We start from the raw sequence: 23,443 nt of genomic DNA, 5'->3' as shown, positions 1-23,443 counted from the left end.
TAAAAACGGGCACCAAGGAGTCAGACTCCCTGGCTGAGGGTCACATGAGAGTCTGGACTCTGAGGAGGGTGTGGATGAGGGAAGGGGCCACTGCCAACAGAGAGCATCTGAGAGTGAACTTACCGGAAACCGGCCTCATGATGTCCATTGGTTCCACTTCTTCCTTAACTTTTATCTCAGGTACAGGAGGGCCCAAGACGGATGAGAGACTGCCACCCACAGCTGCTGACGGCGGAGGGGCGGCGGCAATGGTGGTGATGGGTGGAGTGACCGGGACGGCTCCGGGAATGGTTGGAAGGGCGACCGCCGGCTGGGACGGGGGACTAGCTGCTGCAATCATGGTTGGAATGGTCGGTGGGGGCTGCTGAGCGGTGGGTGGGACGGCGATGGTGGGCTGGTCATTGTTTTGATTAGCCATGGTCTCCATAGACACAGTGACAGGAGTGGCCATTGATACGTGGATTTCTGACTTGGGTTTGGCACTGAAACACAGAATCAAAGATGATAAACAACAAGGTCCTTCTGCAGAACACAGGGCACTACAGTCAACACCTTGTAATGGCCTGTAATGAAAAAGAATACGAAAAGGAATATATATACGTGTACAAATGAATCACTGTGCTGTATATTGGAAACTAATACAAATCAACTATACTTCAATTAAAAAAAGAAGAAACAAAAGCAAAGATGATGTAGCAAATGACAGAAAAGTGCCTTAATCTGCAACATCTCAGAGGATGAATATTTGCCCAATTCAACACATAGCACAACTAAAACTCTATTTCTTGACTCAACTTTCATTAGCTTCATGTATTTTTTCCTCCAAGACCTCCTTAACGCATATGTTGCCTTAAGAGTTTTTTTAAAAAACTTACAGTTATACTCACACTTCGTATGTAGCTCCTTGTAAACCTATTTTTTATAAAAGAGGAAACTCATGCACATGGCGAAGATCCAAAAGAATACAAATTGAAAATAACTTCCCTCCACTTCACACACCCAGCCCTCTACCCAGGGACACCATTCTTATAATTTTCCAGTATGTTTTGCCAGAGACTCCAGACATCGAAAGTAACAACAAATACAGTGTTCAAAAATGTATATCCTGTTTTTTGTTTTATAAGAAGAATTCATTTATGTCACTACAAATTCTTCTTAAACATTTGCTAAGTAAATTTTTCATTTAATAGCTATAAAGGTTTACCTATTTACATTACTACTGCTGAAACTCCAGCATATCAAAAGCAACACATGACAATACCCTCAAGTTCAAGGCCAAAAACAACTGTATTTCTATGGGCAAAAAATTCAGTATTGACCCAAACCTCACACCATATGTGAAACTGAACTGAACATGGTTCATAAATCTAAACGCGAAAGTATGGAACTTTTATAAGAAAATACAAAAGAAAACCCAAGATCACAGTTCTTAGACATGATACCAAAAGCACAATCTATAAAAGAATAAGCTGATAAACTGGGTTTCATCCAAATAAAAAACTTGTTTTTGCTAAAGCCCATTTCAAGAGGTTGGAAAGACAAGGCATAGATTGAAAAAAATATTTGCAAAGCACATACTTGGTGAGCCCGAGGCCACTATGCTAAGTAAAATGAGCTAATCACAAAGACAAACACAGTCGGCCTTCTACATGCGCAGGCCCTGCACCTGCAGATTCAACCACAGTGAACTGAGAATATTTAGGGAACAAAACAATTCCAGAAAGTTTCAAAAAGCAAAGCTTGAAGTTGCAGCATGCCAGCTCCTATTTACACAGTATTTACACTGTATTAGGTATTAGAAGTCACCTGTAAGTCCCCTAGAGCTAGGAGGGTGTGTGTAGGTTACACGCAAATAGTGTGCCGTTTTATACAAGGGACCTGAGCACCCAGGGATTTTGGTACCTGCAGGGGCGAGGGTCATGGACCAATGCCCTGAGCATACTGACGGATGTCTGGACTGCAGGACTCCATTTATATGAAGTACCCAGAGTAGCCAAATTCATTGAAAAAGGAAATAGAATGGTGGTTCCCAGGGGCTGAGGGGAAGGACAATAGGGGGTCTGTAGTTACAGCTCTTCAAGGTGAAAACGATCTGGAGATCAAATGCACCACAGTGTGAATATGCTGAACACCACGGAAACATACACTTAAAAATGGTTAAGAGGGTTTAAAAAAAAAAAACAACCAAAACACACCTAATAAAGGAATTATATTCAGGAGATATAAAGAACTCTGTAAACAGTAAGAAAACAAACAATCCCATTGTAAAATTAGGGTACAAGACACGAATAACACACTTTGCTAAAGAGAATATTCAGATGGCTACTAAGCATGCAGAAAGATGTTCAACACCACTGGCCATTAGAGACAAGCAAAGCAACACTCCGATGACAGACCACCCCTAGCCACACACCTGCCGGAATGGTGAAAACACCTTTCCCTGTGGTACCAAGTGCAGGAAGGATGCGTAGCAACTGTAGCTGCGAAAAGCCCTCCGAGCACTAACAGTGAACTTAGCAGGGCTGAAGAACAAAAGTGTCTCATGTGTTGCAGGTGTGAATTTAAAACGGTACAGTCCTGGCCACCTCTCTCACTCCCTCCCCTTCGGAGACGGCCCGCACCCTGTCTATGGAGTGTGTATCTACTTTTACTCTAACCTGAGCTCCCAACCCCTACACGTCGTGGCCTTTCTCTTGCCTTTGGAAACAGCCTACACTCTATGCAGTATGTTCTCTCTCTAAATAAATCTACCTTTACTTATAAAAAAAAAAAAAAAAAAGGAAAACAGTTTGGAGGTTTCTTATACAATTCAAAAAAAAATACACATATCATGCAACTTAATTTGGCAACTGCACTCTTAGGATTTCTACCTTAAAGAAATGAAAATGTGTGTCTACCAAGAACACTGTACACAAACGTTCACAGCAGCTTTTTCTGTAATAGCCCAGAACTAGAAACAACCCCAGTGGACTTCAATAAGCAGACAGAGAAATTCTGGTACATCCACATGACACAACACTACTCATCCAAAAAAGAACAAACTGCTACGAGGCTACCACTTGGATGACTCTCAAAAGTACTATGCTGAGTGAAAATAAGCCACGTGTGTATGTACATATATATGTATATGTATGTGCGCGCGCGCACACACATACACACACAGAGAACATGAGGGAATGTCTTTGTGGTAATGAAACAATTCCAGAGTCTGATTATAATAGTGGTTACAGATCTAGTCATGTGGTAAAATTCCAAAGCAGTATATGCAAAAAGGAAAAAAAATGCATTTTAAAAACTGATGCCATTCTAATAAAGTCTGCAGTTAATTCAGCAGCATTATACCAATGCCAATTTTTTTCATTTTGAAAATGTACTAGATGTATGTAAGATGTAATCATTGGGGGCTGCTAGATAAAGCGTATTATGGGAACTTTCTGTACTATTTTTGCAACTTCTTTTGAGTCTTAAATTATTTCAGAGTAAGTGTTTTAAAAATAAGGATGGGGTAGAGGTTAAGGATTATTCTAGAATTCAAGAGAATTAAAAGATAAAGTAATCAAAGACATCAGCAAAAATATGGGAGTTAGGACCTCTGAAAATCCTCTTTCATAAAAGCAACCGAAAACTGGCCAAAAAAAAAAAAAGTCAGAACTTTTTTGGAACACCAGAAATTAGCTGAAGGCTTTCAACAATTTGGCAAAATTATTCAAGAAAATAGGCTGAATCTTAGTGAGAACAGTAAACTGTGTGGCGTGTTGACTTGCACTGCTGTTTTCCATTCTTCCAACTCCCTGGAAGGCTTATCAGCCAACAGTCCACACTCACAGGGAAAACCAGCCAGCGGGGCTGGAGCCACTACAAACCCTCTTTACCAGAGAATTATCGTTACGCGACCTGTCTGGTTGGTCCAATTTGCAAGACTGTCTTATGTGACCTGAATTGGAGCTTGTCAGTGCAAATGCCCTTTCTCTTAGGGTGTTTCTGGAAAAAAATCAGAGGCAATGGATCAGCTTCCTGGCTAACTGAGATGATGGTAACATCCTTTTGGGTAGGGCAAACAACGAGCTACCCCAAAACCTGAAGGAAATGCTGGAGAATGAAATATCCCTAGGGGCTCTGAAAAACTCTGTTTCTGGCAATCCAGGAGGCAACAAACACATAGCTGTGGGGCTGTGTGCACACGTGGGGCCGTGTGCACACGTGGGGCCGTGCACATGCCCAAGAAAGAACTGACACGGCCCTAAGCTCTCACCTCTGGCTGACCTTGAGGCCCTGTGCAAAGAGGAGGAGAAGGGCAAAGCAGAGCTGCAAACTGCCTGCCCGCGTGTTGATGGGGGATCCAAGACACACACAGCCCTCCTTGGCAAAGACAGAGACTTACTGGTCCTAGGCATTAAAGAAAATCTGCTCTATCATCAGCTGACTACACAGTAAACCAAGCAGAGATTTCAGTGACCACACTAGACAAAGCTAAGGATTTTAAAGAATTAGATCAGAGAAGTCACTAAACAACCAACTATAACTACAACAAGCGGGCATTTTCAGATTTGCCACATTATACAGTTTAAAGTCCAGTTTTCAACAAAAAAGTCCTGAGGTATGTAAAGTGACAGGCATTGTTCAGAAACAGGGAAAAAGCAATTCATGAAATCGTCACTGAGGAAACACAGATGTTAGACTTACTAGTCAAAAGAATTTAACTAAGTGATTTTAAATATGTTTCAAGAACTAAAGGAGATCATGGCTAAAGAACGGCATGAAATGATGTCTCAGCAAATTGAGAATGTCAATAAATTGATAAAAATTATTTAAAAAAAACAAAAAACAAAAATTCCAGAGTTGAAAAGTATAAAAGTTAAAAGAAAAAAAAAACCACTAGAGGGTCTTCAAAAGCACATGTCAGTGGGCATAAGAGACAACAAACTTGAAGACAGATCAATTGAGATTATCCAGTTTGAGAAAATGAACAAAAATAAAATAAAAAAAAAAACAGGATGTAAAATAAACAGAGCCTAAGGGATCTTTGGGACAGTAATAAGAATACCGAGGGGTTACAGGCAAGATGGTGGAGAAGGACGCTTATAGCTCACCTCTCCCACAAATACACCAAAACTCACATCTACGGACCCACTCAGCCAACCAGAGCACCTGCCGAACTCCGAAAGAACACTGCCCTCTTCGAAAGACAAAGACGCCAAAAATCTGGTAGGAAAAAGGAAAAAAGAAAGAAGAAAATGCAAAATAGTGCGGGACTGATCCCACGGGGAGGGAATGGCAAAGGAGGACTGACGCTCGTTTGCTGGGTCTCCCCCCACCAACGGAGAGGTCAGTGGGACGGAGGGGGAGCCTCTAAGGCTCAGATCTGCCCCAAGCACCCCTTGACAGGGTGTTAAACGGGCACAAAGGGTCCCCGTGACACCCAGCCCGAGACCCAAGCCGGGAGCTGGGGGCCGGCACAGGCCGCCCGAGCCGGGTGGAGGAGAGGGGCGACTGCGCTGAGGCGGCCCCGGGGGACTGCAGGGGGCTGCGCGCCGTGGCTGGGAGGGGATGCGGAGCAGAACAACCTCGGTCCCCCATAAATTGCGAAAAAAGCAAAACAACACTCCTGGTGTGGGCTGGGGGGAGGGGCGCAGTAGCCTTAGTCTCCTCAGAACTGCGCCGCCATTACTGGCGCTTCCTGCGAGAAGAGAGGCGCGGCGCAGCCACAGCCGCCATCTCCTCCTGTGCGAGCGCCCGGGCGGGGGCGGGGCCGAGCCCTGAATCTACACCTGGGGGCTCCGCAACCTCCTAGGCAGGACTGAGACTTGTTTACAGCTAGAGGCAGGTAGGATCTTTCTGCCCTGGCACCTCAAAGAACTCGTGCCGCCAAGACAAACAAGGAGCTAATGATTTGGCCAGAGCAGAGGCAGGGCCATTCCGCAGTCTCCCCTGAGCTGGCCTTCGGAACACCAACCCAAGGCGGAGCTGGCAGCTGCACAGAGCAGCGGAGTGACCGGTGCCAGGTAAGGGCGGGTGGCAACCCGCTTTCCTGGCAGGAACGCAGCACCTGACCACGTTGCTGGGAGGGGGCGCAATCCGCCCACCTGCCTCCCCTGAGCCCAGCATCTGACTGCAGCATCGGGAGGGGGAGTGACCCGCCCACCCACCGGATAAGAGCTCAGCCCCTGACCCAATGTTGGGAGGGGGCGTGATCTGCTAGCTGACAGCCGCTGGGAGCAGCACACATGAGGGCGCCAACAGAGGGCCTCTGGAAACAGCAAGCCGAGTTCCTGAAACAGGACAAAGACATAAAGACCTCTTGATAAAATCATTAAGAGCACAGAGTCTCCAGGAGAACAAGATAACTGATACTCCTTAAGCCACAGTGCCAGACAGATATGAGCAATATGAAGAAGCAGAGGAACCACTCCCAATTAAAAGATCAAGAGAAATCCCCTGAAGGCACGATCAAGGAAATAGACATTGATGGCCTACTAGATCAAGATTTCAAAAAAGGACTGATCAAAGTACTGAAGGAACTGAAAGAAATAGTGTTTAGAGATATAAAATATGTCAAAAATGAAATAGAAGCTATAAAGAAGAACCAAGTAGAATTAGTAAACTCATTTGCTGAGATGAGAGCCGACCTAAAGGCTGTACAAAGCAGGCTAGATAATGCAGAGGAACGAATAAGTGACCTAGAAGACAGGACGACAGAAAGCACCCAATCAGAAGAGCTGAGAGAAAAACAAATAAAAACCAATGAAAACAATATAAGGGACCTATGGGATAATATAAAGTGTGCCAATCTATGCATAATAGGGGTTCCAGAAGGGGAAGAAAGAACAAAGGGAATTGAAAAGGTATTTGAAGAAATCATGACTGAAAACTTCTCAAACCTAAAGGAATCAGATATCCAAGTACAGGAGGCTCAGAGGGTCCCAAACAGGAAGAACCCAAACAGACCCACACCAAGACATATTATAATCAAGATGGCCAGAGTCAAGGATAAAGAAATGATCCTAAAGGCAGCAAGAGAAAATCAAACAGTGAGTTACAAGAGAACCCCCATAAGGCTCTCAGCTGATTTCTCTACACAAACACTACAGGCTAGAAGCGAGTGGCAAGATATATTCAAAGTCCTGAATGAAAAAAAGATGCAGCCTAGGATACTCTATCCAGCAAGGGTATCCTTTAGAATAGGAGAGATAAAGAACTTCACAGACAAGCAAAAACTAAAAGAGTTTAACAACATTAAACCCATGCTAAAAGAAATACTGACAGGTCTACTCTAAATAGAAAAGAAGCAGGATGCTACAAAAATGAGAACCTCATAACTGGAAAGGAAATAACTGCCATGAATTACAAAAATTGTAATTACAGAATTACAAAATTGTAAAAGAAGACATCTAAATCATTAAGAGTGGGAGAGGGAAGCAAGGAAAGCCACTGTGGAAAACAGTATGGAGATTCCTCAAAAGACTAGGAATAGACTTACCATAGGACCCAGGAATCCCACTTCTGGACATAAATCCAGAAGGAACCCTACTTCAAAATGACACCTGCACCCCAATGTTCATAGCAGCACTATTTGCAATAGCCAAGACATAGAAACAGCTTAAATGTCCATCAACAGATGACTGAGTAAAGATGTGATATATTTATACAATGGAATACTATTCAGCCATAAAAACCGACAACATAACGCCATTTGCAGGAACATGGATGTTCCTGGAGAATGTCATTCTAAGTGTGAAGTAAGCCAGAAAGAGAAAGAAAAACATCATATGAGATCACTCATATGAGGAATCTAAAAACAAAACAAAACAAAACAAAACATAAATACAAAACAGAAACAAACTCATAGACATAGAATACAAACTTGTGGTTGCCAAGGGGGTGGGGGGTGGAAAGGGATAGACTGGGATTTTAAAATGCAGAATAGATAAACAAGATTATACTGTGCAGCACAGGGAAATATTAACAAGATCTTGTGGTAGCTCATGGCGAGAAAAAAAAGTGACAATGAATATATATATGTTCATATGTAACTGAAAAATTGTGCTCTACACTAGAATTTGACACAACATTGTAAAGTGACTATTACTCAATAAAAAAAGTAAAAAAAAAAAAAGATACCTAATATATGCATAATGGGAGTCCCAGAAAAGGAGAGAGGGGCAGAAGGAATAATTGAAGAAATAATGGCCAAAATCTCCACAAATCTGGTGAAAAGCATTAATCTATACAGGTATCCCCTGCTTGTCAAAAGTGTGCTTTACACCACTTTGCTTTTACAATAGACCTTCATTAGTACCTGTTTTCACTAACTGAAAGAAATCCCAAGAGGATTTTCGCTTTCATGAAAAAGGCTAACAGTGAAAACAGCGTTCAGCATTTGTTTTGCAGTGAGCTGTTTTTTAGAGGCAGTGCGCCCCGAGCTCCCTCCCTGGGAACTACACTCGGCATCTCAGCATCCAGCTGCCACTGCTCTGAACTGTCTGAGTATCTTTTCTTTATCTTGATGTATTCTGTGCATCCCTTAGCAAATGTGTCCTAAGGTAACTGCTTCACTGCTTTATGCCATTTCAGCTTACAAAAGGTTTCACAGGAACACTCTACCTTCAGACAGCAGGGGAAACTTCTACACCCAAAAGTTCAATGAACTCCAAGAAGGATAAATTAAAAAGAAACCTACAGCTAGACACATCATAATTAAATTATCAAATTCCATAGGAAGGGATTTAAGAGTGAAACTCTGTAATTTAACTGCACCAAAAAGGGTAATATATGACCAAGTATTAAAATAGTTAAATCTAGTTGAATAATATTATTTTCTCTATTTTCCTCTACATTTATAGATTTTCATATTAAGAACTTAAAAAGAGAATGCTGTAAGATAAAATTGAGGATACTGCCCACAAACAAAAGAGATTTCCAATTAAAAATTCTCCCAGTCATTATATTATCTAAGAGTGTGGTAGGACTTCTGTTTATGGGAAGATGCCATAGATACAACTTTCCTATTCCTCTTGCGAAGTACAGCTAAAAGTCACAAGTGTTAGGTATAAAACCAAAAAGCTGCTGAAAGGTGAAGAGTAGACAGACCGGCTGGGACCTCAGGATCCCTGGAGTGACACAGCAGTGAGTTCCCTGGGTTTCCTTTTTGCCTCATGTATCCCAGACTGAGTGCTGAGGAGCTGGCACCCAGAAATATCAAAGGGGACAGAAAGAAATCCCAAGGAAAGTCTCCCTCTAACCAATGAACCAAGAAAAAAGCAGCTCAGCAAGATGGAGAACTTTCAGACAATGATGGCTCTCCTCCAGTGAAACACCCTGGGAACACCGTGGCCCCATCCCCATTCACTCTGGCAAAGGCTGTGGAGGACCCAGACCTCCACACCTGCCAGGCTGTAACGACACACCTTAATCCTCCCCCATCCCACTCCTAAAGCTGTACCAAAGGGGCCCAAGCAGGGAGCCTGGATTTCAACTCTCACACTGGTGCTAGTAAGGCAATGCTCCCTCCCCTAGCTGAGGAGGACAGCCATAACAAAGCTGTATATGCAGCTGACCCTTGGACAACGTCAGGGTTAGGGCGCTACCTCTGTGTAGTGGAAAATCCACATAGAACTTCATGATCGGCCCTCCATACTCGAGGTGCTCCTTCTGCAGATTCAACCAACTACAGATCTCTAGAAGCGTAGTGCAGTATTCTAGGACGTGGTTACTGAAAAAGATCCGTGTAGAAGTGGACCTGTGCAGTTCAAACTTGTATTGTTCAAGGGTCCACTGTTATTCCAGCGTTCATAATACCTAAAATGTCCAGGCCCAAACAGAAAATCATTCACCCAATCAAGAGCCAGGAAAATCACAACTTGAATAAGGGATGAATGACGTGGCAACTATCTGACAAGCAGTTTAACACAGGTAGTTTAAAAATGTTTCAGGAAGCAATTACATATTCACTTGAAAAAAATAGAAAAATCTCAGTGAAGAGATCAGAAGAGCTCAAAACTATAAAAAGAACCAGGTGGACATTACAGAATTGAAAAATACGTATTCTTTCTCTGCTACAGAAGATGTGCTCTCACAAACTAAGAGGAAGTAAATGGGCTCCAGGTGCTGGCTTGACGGGAACCCAGCACAGACAAAGGAGGCACCAGGGACACGAGCTGAGCTGGGCAGCACGTCTAGAGGGCAGCCAGTGCAGACTGGAGGGATGTCATCGAGAAGAGAAGAAATGAAGCTGACAGAGGCCTGACAGGGCAACCTGTATTTGGAGTTTCTCTATAGGTTTGGTGGAGAGTTGGAGGATGACTCAGTGACTGGCTGGGAAAACCTAAGCTGACGTTAGCAGAAGCCTTGTAGTGCTATGCGACTTCTTCTAAAACTCCATTTTTATATTTTGCTAGCTTTTGGATATACTTTCTAAGTCTACTGTTTTATAATACTTTAACTTTCCTTAATGTTTTGTTTTAAATCAGTATTGACACGTTTCAGAAGATGTACTGAGCAGGCTCTCCCTCCTTCCTTAAATTCATCCATGGCCATCTCTGCACAATACCACTCCAGTTCAGTGTTTTGTTGAATCGAAATTGCCAGCACCACACAACACACTGATATTTTTGGGTACCACTTAAAAATACATTAATTAATGACAGAGTATTACCATGCAATCAATTTAAAGTTATATATTGATTTCAGAGATGTGACATGTACATGTTTGTTCTTACTTGTATCATAGTATGTTCTACATGGCTTGTGCTTTGTTTCTTTTAAACTTTTTGTTCACTTTTTTCATTTCTACCCTCTACGCCTACAGCATTTTCTGTTGTAATTTCGCCTTCATTCTCTGATGGTTTCTTCCAGATCTTTGCTGAGTTCTGTCAACTCGTGTGTCATCTTTGTCATTTCTTCTTGGGAGTCTTTGCATTTCATCTTTGTGTTTTCCTTCATAGAAGCGGTGGTTATTTCATTAAGTAATTCATGTTCGTAGTCAAATAGTTTGTTACAAATGTCATCCGTCCCCTGTAAGCGCTTTTCTGGTGAGCGTTCTTAGTGAATGAATGAGTCTATACTGCTGCTCTTTTCCGACTTGTTAGTTATCCTCACATCAATCCGTCTGTTATTACTCATCAGTGAGTGAGCCGGGCTGTTGCAAACAACAGCCATTTACATGACATCCTCTTTGCCTGGGCGTGGGGGCGTGAGGACTGCTCTCTCCGCTGGGTAGTTTCCGCAGTCCAAATGCTCTCTCCTTCCAGGTACCACAGAAACAGACTGCCTACTGCAGAAAGGGCCAGCGTGGGTACCTGTGTGGGGCCCGACCCCCACAACTTCTCTGAACCATCCTAAGCCCGGGAAGGCGTCTCCCACCTCACTCACATTTCTGCACACGCTGCTCACGAGGGATGTACTTCTGTACTTTAGTGTGCTCTTCACCTTCAGAGATGTATTTTTTTCTCTTTACTACTTTAAAAGTCACTTCATACGCTACTTTGTTTTAAGAAAAAACATTTTAAATAATGGAAGATAATGTATAACATTTGTAAAATTTACTTTCTAGTGTTGGCAAGAATGTGGAGAAAATGGGAACATATATTTTATGAGAATGTAAAAAGGTAGTAGAGTGATTGGAAATCAGAATTTAAACTGCACATTTCCTTTGACCCATCAATGCTCCTTCCAGAAATATATTCCGGGGGGAGGGTATGATAGCTCAAGTGGTAGGGTGCATGCTTAGCATGCACGAGGTCCTGGGTTCAATACCCAATGCCTCCTCCAAATAGAAATCAACGAATAAACCTAATTACCTCCCCCTCATAAAACAAACAAAACAAGCAGAAACGTATCCCAGGGAAATGTCTGCAAAGGGACTCAATGATAGAACAATGAGATTCACTGTAGTATTGCTTTTACAGCGATAAATGGAAATAAATGTTCATTAATTGAGGACTTAAGGATGGCATCAACACAGCTGGGAACATCACACAGTGTAGGAATACAGGCTCCTTTTCCAGGTTTGCATCTTCCCGACCTCTAAAGACGGTCTGTCCTATGCTCTGGTCCTTGCACCACTTCTGTTGTCTACCTACACTTGTGATCAGTGGATCTTTTCCGCTCTCACGGTGTTAAAAGCACTTACACAACATACCTTGGAGATAACGCAGTGGTCTGCCCCCAGACCACTGCAATAAAGTGAATATCACAGTAAAATGAGGAGCACACATTTTTTGGTTTCTCAGTGCATATGAAATTTATGTTTACACTATGCTGTAATCTAGTAAGTGTGCAATAACATTATGCATAAGAAAACAACATACATGCCTTAATTAAAAAAACACTTTGTCGCTAATAAAAGCCAACTACAATCTGCGACCCCAGGGAATCATGGCAGTGACATCAGAGATCACTCCTCACCGTAACAGATATAATAATGATGAAAAAGTCCGAAATACTGTGAGAATTATCAAAATGTGACACAGAGACACAAAGTGAGAAAATGCTGGGAAAAAAAAAGACACCAATAGACTTGCTTGATGCAGGACTGCCACAAACCTAAATATATATGAAAAAATACAGTTTCTGCAAAGCGCAATAAAACAAGGTGTGCCTGTACCTGCTTTAGTTCCCAACTCTTACCCCTCAGCATGGACCTCTATCTTCAATTCCAGAACTGTAGATACTTCAGAATTATATAACCAACTCTAAGCACCTGACATCTCTGCCTGAGAGTGTCTAACCACTTGGATATCTCAAAGTAAACTGTTCAAAACCAAACTCTTGATTTCCCTCCCCTCTGCTACTCCACAAGTCTCCTCACTTTAGGAGGGCTAATTCCTTAAATGTAGATGCTCAGGCAAAAACTCCCTCCCTTTCTCTCCACCCAATCAGAAATTTCGACAGCTGTACCTTCAGTACATAACTGGAACTTGAACTCTCTTCAGACTTACTACCTCCACGCTGGTCCAAGCCACTAAGGCAGTCTAAGGCAGTCATCACCTCACACTTGATCTTACTGCTTCTACTCTTGCCTTCTCGCAGTTCATTTTCAGCACAGCAGGCTGAACAATCCTTTCAGAAATAAGTCAAATCACATCACTCCTGTGCCCCCACCCAGTGACAGCTCTCCGTCTCGCTCAGCATAACATGCACAGGACCCTGAATGGCCCATAGAGCCCTGCATACATAGTCCGGCCCTCAGTTACATCTCTGAACCATTTTATACAACTCTCTTCCTCATTTAAAAGTCACGGAACAATGCTAAGTAACCGTGCAACTTCCAGTGTGCGTGGTTGTCCTCACGCTCCTGCACTAGTGTGCAGTGATGGCTGCGGGTCTCCTACAGCAGGGCCCTGGGCCCCATTCCTTCCTCTGCCTGACACAGTCTGACATCCGGGAGCACGTGGCTCCATCCTTCATGCTCTTGAAACCTCGGCTCACAGCAGTCTTTCCAGAAACCAATGACCCCTTCTCCTTATCACTTATACTCTCTTTACACTGCCCTCTTTGTCTTCATATACTTATTATTTCTCTATGCTCAACAGGTAGTAAGCTGAAGGAGAACAGACACTTTGCTTTAGTCACTCATATCCCAGATTCTAAAATGATACTCCGCATCCAACTGGCATTCATAATTTTTTTCTGAATGAAGCTTCATGAAGAAGTAGCTACAAATTCATGAATATGGTAAGCTATTCCTGACGTAAGTAAAAAATGCAATATATAAAACAAGCAATCAACAAAATCCTGTTTTTAAGAATCTATCAACGTATCTACCTGTGAATGTAAAAAAAAAAAAAAGATGTGGAAAGATACTTAACAAAACTTAACCAACCAATATTATTCTGAGGAGTGGGACTGGAGAGATGGGTGGAGAATAGGACAATGATTTTCACTTTGTATTTTAAAATATATTTTTTTGACTAACTTTTTTTGAGGGGGTTTAATTAGATTTTTATTATTTATTTATTTTTAGAGGAGGTACAGGGAATTGAACCCAGGACCGTGCATGCTAAGCACGCGCTCTACCACTTGAGCTATACCACCCCCCCGTACTTTAAAATATTTTTATATTGTCTCATTTTCTTTTCCAAAATATTACTTTTAGAATCAAGAAGATAAAGGCTAAAGAAAGGAAAAAAGCATGTATTAACTCCTGTCACGATGCCATTTTTGATAGCAACAGTAACTGGGTCTTTACTGTGGAGGCCAGCTCTGTTCTAAGTGCTTTAAATACACAAGAATCCTCTGCAGCAGATGTCATGAGTATGCCCATTTGATAAATGAGGTAAATGAGGATCAGAGAGGTTGAGAGACACATCCAGATCACGCAGCTAGAAAGTGGCTATAAAAAGACGCACACAGGCAAATTATGGGAACCTTGTCATGTGCAGCAGCCCCTTTCCGCCCCAAGCGTGCGCTCACCCTGCAGGCCTCGGCGACCCGGACGTACTCCGCATAGAGCTCTCCACTCGGGGACTGGCCACTTCCGGAGGCTGAGGAGGGATGAGGGTTTTCCGCACGGCCATCCTGAAAGAGACGAGAGACAAACCCGGAATCCAACAGTCCAAGGGCAGTGAAGGAGAAGAACCACACATCTGCCAAGCAGAGCCGGGCCAATGCAGTGCTTTCGCTGTGCTGCACTACAGTGCTAGGTATTTAAAAAAAAAAACTTTAATCAAAGTAATAAAGGCACCTTACGTAAAAAGCCAAAGAGAACTGAACATCTTTTGATGACATACAGCAGATCCCTTCCCCAGCCCTCCCCACTTTCTGTCTCCATTGTTGTGACTCTTTTACCTGCTTCTTCTAACATCTCCTTTCTACTTAACAGTAAAGTTTAAATCCATTTAGTAGGGGAAGGTACAACTCAGTGGTAGAGCACGTGCTTAGCACGCACGAGGTCCCGGGTCCAATCCCCAGCACCGCCACTGAAAAAAATAAATAAATGAACCTAATTGCCACCCCTCCACAAAAGCAAAAAAGAAAACAAACAAACAAAAATAAATCCATTTAGCATTTATAATCATTATCAGATCTGTGTATTTATAGTGACCTGAGCAAGTTCCTAAAACTGAGTGAAAAGAGCTGACCAGGCAGCTGGTCATCAACTGTGTCAGGGAGCAGAGGGGCCACGCGGGGTTCAGACCGATCACTCACTCCTGGGGTTTAGCAACGTGAAAGTCATACGCGATCTTGATGTGTTTCATTTGGGCAGGGTGGTGAAAAGAGAGAAGATGGCCAGAACCAGAATCTACCTTCCTGCAACGCCTAGTCACTAATAGATCCAGACGCGCACCATCAAGACTGCTAACATCTCAAAAAGGGTGACCCACCACCAGCCAGCATAGTTCTCCCAGTAAAAGACTAAACCATCGCTCATGAAGGAGTCTTGGCAAGAGGGGAAGAAAAAGCAAACTTAACCAAGCCTTTAGATCCAAGTAACACGTTAAGAGAAAGTGTAGAGGAGAGAATAACACGTGGAACTAGGCAGTTTCTAGTTTCAGGGGGCAGTGGGTTAAATTGCGTTCCCTAAAACGACATATCCGAGTCCTAATCCCTGGTACCTGTGAATGTGAAAAAAACAGGGTCTTTGCAAATGTAATTAAGTTAAGGATCTTGAGGTAAGATCACTCTAGATTTAGGGTAGACCCCAAATCCAAAGACTGGTGCCCCTGTAACAGAGAGGAGAGGAGGTGTGCTGCACACACACACGGAGGGAAGGCCACGTGAATATGGAAGCAGAGGCCGGTGTGGTCTGGTCCATCCACAGGCCAAGGAACTCTAAGGACTGCCAAGGGCCCCCAGGAGCTAGGAGAGGCATGGGAGGGCTTCTCCCGGAGGGCGTTCAGAAGGGACCAGCCCTGCCGCGCGCTGGTTGTAGACTTCCAGCCACCAGAACTGTGAGAATGAACTCCTGTTGTTTTAAGTCACCAAGCTTGTGGTAACTTGTTAGAGCAGTCTAGGAAACCAGTACAACGCGAATCCAATCGACTAAGCTCAGGGAGAGAGTGGGGGAGAGGAAAAGCTCTGGAGAAGTCTAGAGGACAAAAGACCAAGTTTCTTCAACAGATAAATTGCAAGAAAAAAAAGAGATGGAGGAAACTTCTTTATTAGAAGAGTCTAATAGACATATCAATTAATCTTAATGCATGTACCTTATCTGAATACTGATTCAAATAATGTAAAAGAAAACAAAACTTGTGACATCTGAGATCACTGGAAGTTTGCACAATGACTAAATATTTGATAACATTAAGGGGTTTTTGCATTTTTTTTTTTTAGTATGTATCTCTCAATAAACACATGCAGAAATATATACAAGTGAAATGACATGTTCCCTGGGATTTGCTTCAGAATAACACAGTGGGAAGGAGAGGGGAGGTATACAGGCAAACATGAGCTGGTAAGTGAATGCCTGAAGTTGGATGAGGGGTATAAATTCATATGGTCAAGTGTGTATTATGCTTAAAGATCTCACAATAGAAGGAAACTAACAAGATTAAATGAACAAATTTAAAATTTAAATTTAAATTAATAAACAGTAAGAAAGTAACAAAAAAGCAAGACCTACACATTGTAATTGACTGTACTTCAATTAAAAAAAACAAGACCAAGTCCACCACTCACCTCCCCCAAAACAAGGAAAGGCCCCCTCAAACCTCTAATGAGATACACCATTATAAACCCACAGAATGACCAAACTTAAAAAGAGTGCCAAACACCAAGCACTGGTGGTGTAAGGCACAGACCCTACTGCTGGTGAGAGTGTAAATACAGACACCTGCACAAATCGTGGGCATCACCTGCCAGAGCCAAACCCGAGCACAGCCTACCTCCCGGCAAATCCCCTCCCCGCACACAACAGGAAGGCATCTATGGATGCCTCCCAGGTGACGCACAAAGATGTTCAGGATAACATTCTGGCCAGACATTGGAAACAACCCAAATCTCCATAGATAAACTATGGTATTATACATACAAGGGCATTTTATAGAGCAATAGAAAAAACTACAATCACATCCAGTAACATGGATGTACTGCACAAATCAAGTGAAAGACGGGCTCACACACAAAAAAGTATAATATGTGATTTTACGGGAGCTTAAAAAAAGGCAAAACAAATCCACAGGATAAAAAGGAAAACTGGTTAGTAACCTTTGGGAGAAAATGCTGGTAATGGTGTTTCCTGACCTATGGAGCGGCTGCATGTGGCGTTCGCTTTGTGCTAACTCATTATGCCTTCTGTACACTATCTGTGCAGTTTTCTACACGTCAGTGAAAATGCTGGAAGAAAGAGACACTGGAAGACGTGGAGCTCACAAAGAGAGACAACTCCTTTCTACTCTTTGCAAATAGGGGCAACTTGAGGGCAGAGAGTGGGACGAAGTGGCTCCACAGAAAGATTTTTCTTAAATGATGGAAGAAACATCGGCACGTTGATATTCTGTGTGGCTGATCCACTAGCAAGAAAGAACTGACAGAGTAGGAAAGGGGAGAAGGGCAGGAGCAGGTGGGAAAGGCCCTGAGAGCTCATGGGGCTGAGGGATGGGAAGGCCCAGCGGGGGTGAGGCTGGCGGGTGAGATGTGACAGCCAAAGTTTGTCAAGTTCTCTCTTGGTTGCTTCCATTTTCTCAAGAACATGGGCAGCACGCGCATTAGCTAAGGGTGGACATGGGTGGGGGGAGCTCAGGGAGCAGCAGGGGTGGCACAGCTGCCTGGGGGGGCGCGTGAGGACAGCAGACTGTGCCAGTCAGCTGGCAGACGCACCGCGATAAACTATCATGAAATTCCACAGCCCTGGAGACAAAAAAGTGTTGGTATTTTTAGCTCCTCCCCTTAGGCTAGATGGACCCCCGAGGGAGCATAGAACCCTCTTCTCACTGGCTGTCAGAAGAGTTAATTAAGTTCAACTGCCAGGGCTGCGCCAGCCAAAAGGGAGAAGTGAACTGGGAAGCCTCAGTGCCGACCAAATGCTCGGACACCTGATCTGCTTCTGGGACGGTACTATGTCCCGTGCTGTGCTGGCCGGTCCAGAGGACCACCTGCAGAGCTGAGACCTCCGGGAGTCTTCTGGGATGGGAGAGGGCTGTGACCCCCACGATGCGGGTGGGGAAACGGATGCAGGACTCTAACCACCTCTTGAACCGCCTCCTTGTACCCCCAGGTCTGCTCCTGGTCCTTCAAAGATACTGCAATTTAAAGGATGGTTCTCAACGCCCCTCTCTGCAGACCGAACATTTGCCTTTCTCACAGCTAAGGGGGTGGGTGACTGCCTGCCTGGCTGTTTTCCAGCTCCAAAGCCTGGTTCCTGTTGTGTTGTCTCCTTTCCCCCCATCCTTGTGGGCTTACAATCTTTCTAAAAGCCTCTTTAGTACAAGTTCTATCGGGTTTGGAGACGAAAATATTTAGAAGTGTGTGTTTAATCTCCTGTCTTAACTCCAAGCTCTGCCTTGTGTTTTCATCGACAAGGTTACTCTGCCCTGGTCTGACTTGTCATTAAAAGATGGAGACTCTGGCACACCCCTTTCTGCCTGTGACCCGCAGACTCGGAAGCATCTATGACAACACAGAACACTGCGTGCTACTAAATACGACCCTTAACACACTGGGAAACTGCATGTCCCGAGCAACATGAGGATGATGAGGGAAAAGTATACAATACACATGAACGTGCAAGCTGGACAAGCCTAGAGTTCAGTACTTCAGGGTTCTAGGGTTAAACTCTCCAAACCCGAGAGAACTCCTAAGAACTACGCAACAGACGCTCACAACGGATACCCAACTGGCTCTCAGATTCTTACCATCCCACAGCCTGAGCGTGGCGAGGCTCTGCTGAGCACGCCTGCGGTCAAGTTATGTTGGAGGAAATTTAAAAATAACACAGGAGGCAAGAAATTAGAGTCGGCTCTCAGCACTGGATGAGTGCCTACTGTTTACACCGATTCTATCCAGAACCAGAGGTGTCATTTGGCAGCACCGGGTCCACTCACCCGTCCGTGGCGGGTTTCTTCCGGAGGATGCTTGGCCGTGGGGAGGAGCCCTGGGCCGGAGCGCTGGTGCTGGCGCTCTGGCTGTGGGTCTGCACCACCGTCGTCGCTGCTGGGGCAGCGCTGAACGGACTGTTGATGGGGTTGGCTACGATCGTGGCTCCATCTGCCAACACCACTGCTGGAGGACACAGAGAGGTCAAGAAGGAAGGATGGAGAGAGGGAATGGAAGAGACATGACAAAGAGGTCACATAAAAACCACCAGCCCACCAGAATTAAGATTCCCTGTGTGTGACTGCGATTTCAAGAAGGTAAGGAATAAGAGCACAGTGTGCACTATCAAAAAGCAGATGGCAGAGAGGGAGGTCACAGAGTCCACTGACGCACGATCAATAACCAGTTCTCTTTGCCCTACATTCGTGATTACTAATAAATGAGACAAGTTACACAGAGCATACAGTAGACTTCAAGAAACATTCTCCTACGGCTTTTTGGTAAAATACCACTGCTGCTCCGTCCCTAGTAATGTTACCAACATTTCAATCTATCTTAACTTCACAGCGTTACATACAACTCCAAAGAGTATCTTAAAATGGAATGAGAATGCTCTCCTATAAGGTAAATGTACTCTCTCAACTCAGAGCTCTTTTCAAGTGCTTCTTCCCACGTGCAAATGCATAGTAGGCTCTTTATCACTGTAATTTCTAGTAACTGCAATGATCCTGACAGGTGAGTTCTAAGCAACTCATGTTACAAAGAGACCAGGGCTGAGCAAGATTACCCGAGGCCACAGAGCCAGCACGTGGCAGACCCTTGATTTAAATACAGTGCACCTCTTTCTTTCACATCAATTTCCAAGCCAAAAATTAAAATTACCTGAGGTCTTTCCTTCGGGTTGAGGCTGCTGGGTCCCTATTGGCGCAGGCTGAAGTCCCTGTGTGCTGATTGGTGTTGCCGAGTGAATCCCCTGTGTGCCAATTGGTGCTGGTTGTATTCCCGGGGTCCCAATGGGGGCCGGCTGGATCCCCTGCGTGCCGATGGGGGCTGGCTGGATGCCCTGGATGTGTCGAGCATGAGATGCATCCACTGTCATCAACTGCATGGGGTTCAGGTGGACTGTAGATGCCACACCAACACCAGTCTGAGCTGTGATGGCAGAGTTTGGAGCCTGAGCCGAAACTGAAAATGGTGCAAAAAGGGACAAGAACGTCAGCTCTGATTAGACATGGTCTGTATAAGGAGAAAAACACTAAAATCAAAATAGAATATTTCAGGGGGGAGGGGATGGCTCAGAGGGAGAATGCATGCCTAGCTTGCAGGAGGTCCTGGGTTCAAGCCCCAGTACCTCAATAAGAAAAACAAATAAATAAAAAAACCTAATCACACCCATCCCCTGCAAAAAATCAGAAATTTTCCACTTTTCAAGACCTGAATCTTCAGTTTAAAAAAGTACTCCATAAAACTCTACATATTATGGATTTTCCCTCCTTACTTCCTACCAATTCGATATGATCTTTCTGCAGATTACTAGAAATAGCATGAAAGCCAGAAAAAAGCAATCATTTATTAAATGCCAAATGTGAGCCAGACAACTGTGTACATAATTAATATGAAACTTCTGATACATCCATGGCTCCAGGTCAGGAATCTTCCCTTTAATTGACAGAACCGTTATCACAGGCATTTCTGAAATACCGTAACTGTGGGTTTTAAATTCTATAATATCCACTGACGTCAGAGAATAATCAAGTTTCCCTTTTCCTTTCAGGCAAATGTATCAGCTACTGTGTATGCTAAAAACAAATGAACTCAACCACCACAAAATTGAAAACAAAACCTTTCCAGGAAGCAACAAAAAAGAAGGGATTTCTCAGTATTTGTGGAAAGAAAACAAACACAAAAGACTTCTTCTCAGTCATCAAAGCCTCTCTTTTGGGATTTAGCACCTTATAATATCTCTTCATGTCTAATCTCCCTACTAGACTCTAAGGTGTTGAAAGCAACATCTGCTTAAAAGTCAACTTTAAAAATAGAAGTCTAGCACAGGACCTTACATACAGTAGGGTTCCAATAAATACCTGTGGAATGAATGCATTAATAAATGCATGAAGGAATAAATGAATGAATGAAATGGAAGACATCTCTGAAACAAGTGAAATTTCAGAAAAAATATGCGAAGGCTCCTACAAACTATGTAGATTACGTATCTACATTCACAATTATATATTCACCTCTCTATTTAACTTATAACTGAGAAACCAACAAGATTCTGTCTTTATAAGCAACGAGAGTCCATGAACAACGATTCTAATCTATCATAAACTATGTATTAGAGTAATCTCATATTTGACAAGATCAGAGCCTACTGTATACAAATTTTCCTGTTCTCTTCATGGCTTGAAGACATCTGCTTTAAAATGAGCTAATGAATCCATAACACTTGAAAATAAGACACTGTAAGCCAGTTAATAAATCATTTCTTCATTTGTGTTTTTCCATGTATAGATTTATATGACTGAGAAATAATATATCACTTCTCTTCTGCCCAGCAATGGCAGTACTGGTACTGGAAGGAATAAAGTGTTATTGACTGTCTTACTCATTTTTCTGTATTAGTGTCCAGCAGGGCTACTGCAGGGGTGAAAGGAGAGACTTGGAAAAAGAATAATGTGGAGAAAGAGATGACTGGCAGATCCCCCAACACTGTAGACAGGGGTCTTATGATGGATTTTCACAATAAATGTTTGCATAAAGCAAGAGTGTCTGCATGGTTGGCTGGAGCTCAAGAGAGAGGCTGTAAATCCTTTCCAGCTGGTTAGCATTCCAAGACACACATATTGGCCATGAATTACCTTCTCGAGAAAGGCAAACCGACTGCATTGTTATAGAAGCATCAATTGGCCCAAGTAGCGGACAAAGGAACCTGAAGTCAAGTGCTGTTACTGACAAGGAGACTTAAGAATTTTTGGGGGGGCTTGTGCGGGGCGTGATGGAGAGGATATAAAATGGTGTGCCTAGCATGTATGAGGTCCTGGGTTCAATTCCAGGAACTCCATTAAAAATAAATAAATAAACCTGATTATCACCCTCACAAAAAAAAAAAAAAAAAAAGAACTTTAAGCAATCCATGTAACAGACAAACACACACACAAAAACTTAGAGCATGAAATTTACTTCTTAATTGTCAATATGTTTCTATGATACTTTTTGCATCCTACTTCTGGCAACGATCAATTAAACGTGATTTTATCTTTGTAAGATCGTTAATAAAGAATGCTGTTACAAATCTCCTTTAAAAAGATGTTATCACTTTGAGGTACAGCAAAACAGGACAGAAGAGTCAGAATTTAGCTCTTTTCCCACACTAGAGGAAAAATTAAAATAAAACTTGGGGGGAGTTTTGAAAAATAAATAGCCATCCCCACAAAAAAAGCCCCTCAAAATACAACCAAACCAAACCAAATCAAACCAAAACAATGCAGTGATGGAGGAACCTGTTTTCAAAGCTATTTAAATACCTTAGTGTCTTCCTAATGTGAACTATGGAATTAGGTTGATAAAAATGTGCCCATGTTGGTTCATCGATTGTACCAAATATGCCACACTGATGAGGGGTGTTGAGGGTAGGGGAGTATACACATGTGGGTGGGGAGGGCTGTGTGGGAACTGTATTTTCTGCTTAATTCTGCTGTAAACCTGAAACTACTCTAAAAAAATACAGTCTATTAAAAAAATATTAATACCTTATCATTTGAAAGTTTTAGACTAGCACTGTCCAATGGAAATATAAGTCATACGCAGAATTTCCAATTTTCTAATAGCCATGTTAATAAAGTAAAAAGCAGGTCAAATTAATTTTAATGATATATCTTAACCCAATATATCCAAAAATTATCATTTCAAAACATAATCACTACGAAAATTATCAGTAAGATATTTTACATTCTCTTTTCCATATTATATCTTTAAAATTCAGGGTACATTTTACTCTTAAAATGCATCTCAATTCAGATACTAAATTTTTATCAGAAGTATTTGATTTGTACCTTAATTCCATAAAATCTACAATTTTGAAAAACAGTAGTTTTGCATCACAAGCTGTTCCACACATATTTGAAGATTCTCTCCTTTTAATTAAGTAAAACAAAGAATTCAGTTCTCCTTCTGTGCCAGGTCCCCCTTCAAAGGCTCAAGGGCCTGTATGGCCAGGCTGTAGTCGTGGACCGCACAGCAGAGGGGCGAGAGCCACAGCCTGAACCATCTGGCTTTCTTCCACCTGAAGTGGGCTGAGGGTTCCACAGGAAAACACTATAGACTCTGAGGTTTAAGGATTGTTCATTCTGGATTGGCAAAAAGAACACACATCTGGATGGTGAATGTTAAGCATACCTGGACTAACGTCAAAAATGCAACAAATATTCCACAAAACAACAGAAGCCCCTAAGAGTACAGCTTTGCTCATTTCAAC

General features: G+C 42.9%; 1 protein-coding gene across 11 annotated transcripts in view; it reads right to left on the bottom strand.

The window, feature by feature from the left end:
- SAP130 (Sin3A associated protein 130) overlaps positions 1–23,443 on the bottom strand; it is a 72,963-nt gene that overhangs the window by 18,310 nt on the left and 31,210 nt on the right. For 8 of the 11 annotated variants that reach the window (XM_072960780.1, XM_072960777.1, XM_072960782.1 and 5 more), the window contains 4 exons: positions 19,852–20,154; positions 18,978–19,155; positions 14,410–14,514; positions 124–482 (listed from right to left, as the gene is read on the bottom strand). In XM_072960780.1, coding sequence (XP_072816881.1) covers positions 124–482; positions 14,410–14,514; positions 18,978–19,155; positions 19,852–20,154 — 945 coding nt within the window. The remainder of the gene's footprint in view (positions 1–123; positions 483–14,409; positions 14,515–18,977; positions 19,156–19,851; positions 20,155–23,443) is intronic. The other 3 variants (XM_072960781.1, XM_072960779.1, XM_072960786.1) reach the window with 1 other exon arrangement.

Source organism: Vicugna pacos, chromosome 5, assembly GCF_048564905.1.
Source record: "Vicugna pacos chromosome 5, VicPac4, whole genome shotgun sequence".
In the NCBI taxonomy this organism is placed as follows: Eukaryota; Metazoa; Chordata; class Mammalia; order Artiodactyla; family Camelidae; genus Vicugna; species Vicugna pacos.
Note: the sequence above shows the minus strand (reverse complement) of the source record. Positions and strands in the feature narration are given on the sequence as shown.